The sequence below is a fragment of the Olea europaea genome, unplaced genomic scaffold (genome assembly GCF_002742605.1).
Source record: "Olea europaea var. sylvestris unplaced genomic scaffold, O_europaea_v1 scaffold2219, whole genome shotgun sequence".
Taxonomy (NCBI): Eukaryota; Viridiplantae; Streptophyta; class Magnoliopsida; order Lamiales; family Oleaceae; genus Olea; species Olea europaea.
Window position 1 is genome coordinate 39574 of NW_019240220.1, and position 8870 is coordinate 48443.

The 8870-nt window shown below is 30.7% G+C and overlaps 1 protein-coding gene across 2 annotated transcripts; it reads right to left on the reverse strand.

Annotated features, from left to right (window-relative positions):
* Nucleotides 1-432: 432 nt before the first annotated feature.
* On the reverse strand, nt 433-2975 carry LOC111380863 (transcription initiation factor TFIID subunit 9-like). Of its 2 annotated transcripts, none has more exons than XM_023004526.1 (3): nt 2807-2975; nt 1384-1662; nt 433-893 (listed from the first exon to the last, which is right to left on the reverse strand). In XM_023004526.1, the coding sequence occupies exons 2-3, from the start codon at nt 1642-1644 to the stop codon at nt 615-617; spliced, it is 540 nt and encodes a 179-aa protein (XP_022860294.1). In that variant the 5' UTR covers nt 1645-1662; nt 2807-2975; the 3' UTR covers nt 433-614. The 2 variants fall into 2 exon arrangements, with proteins under 2 accessions (XP_022860294.1, XP_022860293.1); XM_023004525.1 differs by having other exon boundaries at nt 1384-1665.
* Between the last annotated feature and the right edge of the window lie 5895 nt (nt 2976-8870).

Here is an 8870-nt window from a genome sequence, read left to right on the forward strand (position 1 = left end):
GCGTTGATTCCTACCAATTTTATACGTATAAAATAAGCTAAATAATCTCTCTACTTAATAGGGGATTTGGCTTGCGAACTTCCAATAACTCGACAATTGACGTGAAATATTTGACAGGAACACCAATTGAAACCAAAAGCCACATTTTAAATTTGTAATATCATTAGCCACGGGGAAAATGAACAGGTCTAATCCTACCATATAGTAGGAGACAAATGAACAAGGTCTGTATAGAAGACGACCATAAGTAATCCGTTCAGGAAGCACGTCGAAACTACGTTGTTTTGACGTTGAAGCAATACTGCCATCGTACAATTCCTGAAGCCCAACCACGAACATACAGAGGAGATTATGTCCTCTACTACTAACTACTTAATGCTGTCTCTAACCTCCATTGTACAAGCTGATTTTTGTGAACGCACAGACGCAACGGGAGAAAGAGAAGCTCTTAGACATCGTTAATAGCAAGGTAGCTCAATTTCAAAAAATAACATTGTATCGAGTGTAAAAATACATTTTAAGCCACAACCGGAGGAATGCATACATGAAAGTACTTCTGGTAGGGACATCATTGCCGAGATCTCATTCTAGTTACATGATGTACAAAAACAAACTTATCTTGGACGTTTAGCTCCAAGCGGAAAAGATACTTTCTGAGGGGTGCCTTGGGGCAAATCTCTGTGGTCTTGGGAAACATTGGGATTGGGAGCAGGATCAACACCTTCGTCGTCATCCTCTGTTTCTTCAATTGACTGGCTTTGCTTCTTTGGAATAGCAAGTTGGTAATTTGGACTGATCAAGGTGTCCTGTTCTGGAGGAAGAGGAATTCCAGGCCCTGCTATTGATGTTGGCAATGGGATCTTATTTCTATTCCTTGCCAACTCCAGTAGCACCTGATGAGTAGTGGATTTGAAAATTTTATTGATCATTCATCAATTGAAATCATGCTTTCATGCATTTAAATATGAAAACAGATGTATGTCTGATTGAGTCGACACTTTCCCAAAAATAGCATGATAAAAAATGATAAAATCATAGTACCGAAGCATTTAAAATTTCTCTCTCTCTCTCTCTTCATAGGAGTAAAAAATCAAATGATGTCGAAAGGTGTTTGATCCTGGAAAGGAGTGCAAAGACAAAATACATTCCTTCAAACTTGTATAGAATGTGATCCTAGTGATGAGATATATATGATGGATTTCCTAATCAAATCTGTACAATCTAGACTTGACAATTATTCTTCCAAATATTGTTACATTTTTAAACCTAACATGTTATTCAAATGGTACATGCAGTTGTTATAAAATAGACAACGTCACATCGTACAAAATCCAGAATAAAGAGAAGATTTTACACATCATGGAAAAGGTATAGTAGGATTACCTCCCGAGGTGGAGGTTGCGAGAAACTAAAATTGACTTTTGACTGAATTGCGAGCTTAATATCATCAGAGTCAATTGTAGACTTGCCAGCGTGTTCAGAGTAGACCCGTGCATCTGTCACAATGTCAACAACGTATCGGTACCACAGTTCTAAAAACTGATGCACAACACGAGGCTCGTAGTCATCAACATTCATGGATTTAAGAAGAGTCTTTACAACTTTCGCATCCCTTGGTATGTCCTCATCTCCTCCCTCTGCCATCTCCTACACACTCGATCCCTACTGAAACAAATTTCCCAACAAAATTTCTCTTTTAGATGAAAAGTTATGTCATATGTGAGAATTTACAACAGCAGAAAGACTGGATTCTTATCAAGCAACATGATCCATGAATGCAATGTCTGTCACCAAAGAGAGAGAGAAATTAATATAGGGGAAACACAAGCAGCACTGAATACTCTTTTTTAACCAACATAATCATCCAGAGAAATGGAGATACTAAATATCAAAATTGTTTTAACAAGCGTACCTCGAAAGATTATAAGCCAGCAAACTTAACTGTTAGATCTAACAACAGAAGAACCATTCCCTCAGTGTTTGAACAAGTGCTTACATTTTGGATATTTAGGTAACTAGCGAGTACAATATTAAAAAAAAAAAAATGAAAAAAATGAAAGCAAAAGAGAGCTAATCAGAAAGCATGAAAAAACATGAAGAAAATTGAAAATTCCATCGACACAACAGATTCTGGAAACTCATGATCTATTTTTAGAAGGAAAATTCACCAGTACTCTCTCATCATCACTCACTGTCCCGGAGAAGAAGAGCTATTCTGAGTAAAGGTGGGCGTAAACTAGTTCAGTCGGGTTAGGTTCCCTAGAGAACAGGACCAAATCGGTTCCAGTTGGGAATCTTACACTTGAAGAAAATAAGATAAGCTATATCCAAACCAAGAAAAAGAAAAAAGAATTCTAAAACAAAATTTCATGCATTAAAAGATCAAAGATCAACAAGCATCCAAAAAAATGTATAAAATTATAAAGATCACCAAGATTAAACATCAAATCATAGCTCCACATAACTTCTTTAGTTCTAACAAATCAATGATCAAAATAGCAAATCTTGGCCACACTGTATATAGTATTGTCGAGTTACCAGCGGAATTGAGATTCTAAATTTCATTTTTTGTGAATAAATTTTCCCTATCTAAATTTCATTGTTTTAAAACTTTTTTATTTCAAATTTAAAGTTGTATCCTAATCCCTAAACCAATTCTGACTTTCAAGTATGCAAAAAGATCCAAATTGAAAAATTCATATTTATTACCTAGTAAACCAAAAAAAGAAAAGATCATCAAAACCGAAATCTGGAGGCAGCAATTTTTTTTCAAAAAAGCACTCATTATTCACACTTAATCACTTACTAAAGTTGCAGCATCAATAAAAAAAATGGAGACAGCAAAATAGAAAACGATTTATCTCGAATGCTCGGATAGAGCCTGGAGGCAGAGCCGCAGGAAGATATCGGAGACTGCGACTTCGAAGAGGCAAACGTGTTTTGGTTTCGTCTGCAAAATTAGTGGGAGGGGAGTGACCGAGACTGAAAGTTGGCTATTTGGGATTAATTTGAGGTTTTAAGAATGGGCCAATTTCATTGGGCCTAGGTAGGTGGGTTGGTCTAGATTTATTTTTAAGTGGGCCTTGTTAAGCCCAGAGGAGCCCATCTTCTCATTCTCATTTTGTCTCTGAATTTTTTTAGGAAAAATCTTACTACTTAGCTAGGTAGACCAAGTCCTATCTATGCAAGTAAATTTATATAGTTAAAGAATAAAACAAATCTTCATTTAAAACGTCGGTGGCCATCAAAAGAAAAGTCAAATATATATTAAATAAAAAAAAATCTAAACTAGTAAATTGGGACGTCGATATATAGTTCTAGTGCTCCACCCTCTCAAGGTGGAGCATGTTGGTAATGCCCATCTTGCATACAAGATGTTGGAAGGCAATCTTTTCCAATGTTTTAGTGTGTGTATATATACACACACAATCACTTATTTTTTTTTTTTAATAAAAGAATATTACACACAAACCCAAAATTCTTTTTACTTTTCAATAACACTTTTTTCAAAAATTCACTATTTTAAAATATATTTTTACCAAATAATGGGTTTCAAACAAAGGCTAAAATTATAAGCAATTTGCTTAGAATATGCTTTGTACGATCATAAAAAATAGGATTTTTAGCAATATGCATGCTGGCTAGGTTGTTGTAATAGAGAGTTGTTAGAATTCAAAGCATGCTTAAACATGAATTTCAAGATCTTTTTGAATGGTTAAAACATCTTGCTTTTTCATACTCCAAAATATGCATTTTTTTGCTCTCCATTGGTCTCAATTCTGATTACATAAAACGAGATTATTATCAACAATCTAGGTGCCAATTTTTGTTAGTTTTAACGTCATATATATGGTTCTAGGCATTTATCATTTTATGTGTATTTTTCTATACGAATTTCACACATTTTATTGCCATATTTTCTCTCTTATTATTCAATTCTATGTGATGGGAGTTATTTTACGATTATGGAAGTAGATGGGAGTTGAGGGAAATTATGAGTTTGAATTCTATTCAAACGACTTCCTCCAATTCACTACAATAACTTGTGCGTCGAGTAACTCCACATGAGTGATCCACGACCTGTATTTTTCAACATGTTCCACTTGTACATGATGGACTTGACTCAAACCACAAGTGACATAATGTCACACATTATATCCTTCTCAAGATCTATATCATAAAAATTCATACGACAAATAGATCGTACGACCAACGAGTAATATTAGAGCTCACGGTACTATAAACCTATTAGGGTTATATTGTAACTCTACTGGAGAAATATTACATCTCACTATATCCCAAACTCATTTTTCAATATTAATGCAAGTATTTCTGATCTCTCAAATATTTATGTAACATACTTGAACCCTACATCGTATCATTGTATTCATAATTATGTAAACCCTAGATGGTTAAAAACAATTGATTGACCAGTGAATACAAATATAAAGATTTATATGGTCGCCTTCCGATATATGAGAGTATCAAGAGGGTAGCAATTTCATAGTTAAAAATATTCTAAAGTCTTTATAGTATAAAACTTTTGTGAGTAAGAAGATTAGAATAATTTTTTAATGCAAAATATTCAATTTGCTAAACCTATGTGACATTATCATTCGTCTCAAATACTGAGGATAATCGTTTTAAAATGGTCTCAATGCACTCTTCCTCATGCCAAGCCAATACAATGTCATCAACATAACATTAGACCTTTACATAAATATAGCGATCTTCATCCACATGACGATTTTTTATGAGATTTAAACCCTATTAAAACTCAAGTACTACTGTCAAGATAACTGTATTAGGCCATGAGTGTAATTATAAAAATACCACAATACTAAAAGGCCTTTAACATGAATCTATAAATCGATTCATTTGAATTTCTTAAATTAATTTTCAATTGAGAATAAAATACAGTCTTTAGGTAACTCTAAAATTTAAACATACTATCATGACCAGCAATGGTATACAAAGAAAATCGCACTTGTAAGAAAAAAAATTATTTAACTCNCCTCCGCCCCAAAAAAAAGAAAAAAAGAAAAAGAGAAAAAGAGCTACACCTATCATAAACTCATTAGTCTTTCACTTGGTTTTCAAGATCATGAATGCTCTCAATAAATATAATGTCCAATTAGAACTTTCACTCCACATACACTTTCATCACTTTTCTCAATATTTCTCCACTGGATTCTGAACTAAGAATCATTAAATTTAGATAGCTCCCACTCGAAAACAAATTAATAGCTCCCATTCAAAACTAGTAATTATTGAAATTAGATAGTTCTTAGATAGCTTCCACTTCCACTTCCATAATCTAATTTTCTACTCCATTTTCAAAAAATCTAAATCTATACAATATCTTCAAATTATGAAAATCAGAGGCACAACTAAAATGCCGAATCTATCTATAAATGTAATGAATATAAAGTTCTATTTCCATCTCTTTTAATCACAACCTGCAAAAAAATTCAGATGAATTTACTATATGAAAGTTTAGCTCTTACAGTTTTGAATGATTTTTTCAACTCAAAAACCTAAAATTATTGCTCAAACATCCAAAACCATAATAAACATCACCAATGTGAGTACTAACAGAGCTACCATGTAAAAGATCAAGAAAGATACCATTCTTAGAAGAAAAAGTAAGATCAAATTTAGTGGAGTTCTTGATACTATTTTAATATCAACTAGAAGGTCAACTTCTCCATTTTGTTAAGTACATTGCATGTATTAGTCATATAAATCTCCACTACGTGTTATTATTTGTATAAATATCTATTTAGGTACCAAGTAAAGACTTGACAATAGACTAAAGACACTTGATGATCTCATATAAAGTGGGTTTCTAATTATTTAATCCACTATTTACACAAGACAAAATCCAATATGTATAGTGTTGACACGTAAACAACACTAAGAGAAACATATTCAAATGTAATATTCTTTAGCTTAACTACTTTCGAGCTAAAAGATTTAAAATGTATGGTTGAAACGCTTGAACCTTTATAATATTGGTCATCTACCAAAATCACTTTCATATACTTCTACTTGATGTGTTCTTTTTGGTCCTTTTTCCAGTCTCCTCATCTATTCCGCATTTATTTTAACTCATTTAGAACTCAAGATTTGAAATCTTATGCAAACTAGAACATTTCTACACGAGTATATGCTTGAGACTTAGAAACATCAAGTCGTACATCTTTTAACTTACATAGTAGATAGTGTCAATAGAGAAAATTGACACTTCAATTTGTAAGTCACAATGAGCTTTAAAGTTCCCTTATATTGATAAGAGACTAGTTTGAACTTACTACTCAACTACAAAAAATGTAACCAACAAAAATGTCAACAATGTATTAACCATTACAACTAAGTCACATTCGAGAAAAAAATCATTTATAACAGAATTTGACAATTCAAATGTTCAAGTAGTAGAATCTATCTTTTCCCGTACTCGACAAAGTTTTGATCTTTATTCTCTAGAGTAGTATGACCTACATAAGATCTTTTATTGCGTGATTGATGCTCTCTAAAGTATTAAATTCTTCTAGTACACTAAAAATCTTATTATGCCAAATATTATCGCATCTAACTTATTACATTTTTTGTGGTCAACAATTATAAATTTTGATGCCATGATCGATATGATTTTAGAGATATTTTATTCTTAATCAATGCACATTTATGCATATATATCATTTTGCATGAATGCAAATTAATGTATACATTGTTCAATGTTAGGCATAGAGTTGAAAGTTCACAATGTTCCCAATTATCATCCGCAATCCTCTTGTTTCACAAGCATAAATTTAATTTCATAACACAATATTCCATGGACTCTAAGCAAGAATTACATTAATTCTTCTAGTTTGAGAATTCCCATTCAATTGGTGAATTAAACAGTTTTAGTTGATATTTTCTCTAAATCTTTTAATCACCGAACTATCACTCAACTAACATCAATAGGTTTAAGTAAGAATCTCACTAATTCTACTGACCTTAGTATTTATAACAATTGACGAATTAATATATATCATGTAATTCAATAACATAATTCCATAATGTGCAAAAAAATATAAATATGCACGTTTATCCAATTATGACACATATCATGATATCAAAAATTATTTTTTCTAGAAAATAATTCCAATTATAATCAAAAAATAAAACCCACGTCATTTAAATTTTATTATACAGATTCTCAACCTCATTTTAATATCTCTTGCAACACAATCCCAATAAATGGGAAGTATTATCTGAATTCTCATATTTTGCTCATCACAAAGAATGTCTAAAAATATTCGTGTATTTCATTAGGTTATGTCCCAAATCCATTTATTAATTTTAATAAGAATGCAACTTTTCAACAAGTTTCATAGCCATTGCTTTTCTAGCATTCTCTCTAAATATGTTGTAAGTATGCATATATCCAGCCATGTCCGGTCAAACGCAAAAATTAAAAACAAGTCACAATGGATCACATAACTTAATTAAAGGCCTAGATAACTCATGAAACTATATAAAACATGCTATTTTAAATGTTTTCGGAATATTTTTCATTTCCAAAAAAATAAAACGAAAGCACTTCAAAAAATAACTCCCACTAGCCAAATACCACTTAATAAATATTCTTGATTTTATTAAAAAAAATTCAAATTTAATGAAGTTAAAATATATATTTTTTAATTTTTTTACATGTTTATTTTAAGCATTAAATATAAAAACTTTTTAACTATCAAAAAATTAATTTAATTATATTGAAAAATTAAGAATAATTCTAGGAGTAGTTTGTAATTTTCAGAATTGAAATTGGGTTCCTCACGTGCCCTCAAGCGCAGGATCAATCAGAAATTATTTTTTAAAATTAATAAAAAATGGGGGGCATTTTAGCACCATCACATCGTCCTTGAAATTTTTTTTCCAGTTGGTCGTTTTTCAATAAAATCTCACAAGCATACGAAATCGTTGATAAGTAAAAGATTTGACGAGTTAAAAGTATCATTACACTGGGAATAAATTTTAATTCAGGTTATACTAGTTATGTATGAAATTCAAATTATTTAAATAAAAGAGAGATTTTGATTTAATTTTATGCTAAATTATTTAAAAAATAAATAGATTTTTATATGAAATTATGGATGAGTGTATTGGATTTCAAATGTACTTATTATTATCTATTTCAATTTTTGATTTGTAATCTAGTCATATTTATGCGTTCTTGATAATCGATAAAGCTATTATATGCAGTTTTGTTTTTCAAGACAAATTGAATCCATTCTAATTACGACCTACATTTATTTCTAGTCCAAATTCGAAAGATTAGAATGCATTAAATTTTAGATTATTTATATGATTGCACATGTGATAAAAGTTATTCCTAAAATCTATTGTACATATGTTAATTTTGCTATATTCTAAACTTATTGAAGGATTTTCAACACTACAACAAATAACTAATTATTTAATTGATGACTTAACAATTAAATAATGCAATGTGTGTACAAAATTAATCAAGAAATTCAAGAAATACAAAACTACTGATCTTGAATTAAAATAAATAAACAATATGGTTTATCTCATTCAATACAAAGACTGATCTAGTCTAGCATTTTTTAAATGAATTACAAGAATAATAATGAAAAATCATCACATAGATCATGAAATAATGCAAGAAGTCTTGATCTTTAATTCCAATGTTGAATTCTTTAAAATTTTGATGTAATTGGCTTCAATTTCTCGCTATAGTTTTGATCTTCTCTTTTAAAAGTGAGGAATTGACATCTTGTTCTTGATTAATTTGATGCTATTATTGTATTTGAAGAGGCAAGAGAGATTTTTTTTTTTTTTTTTTTTTTTTTTTTTTTTTT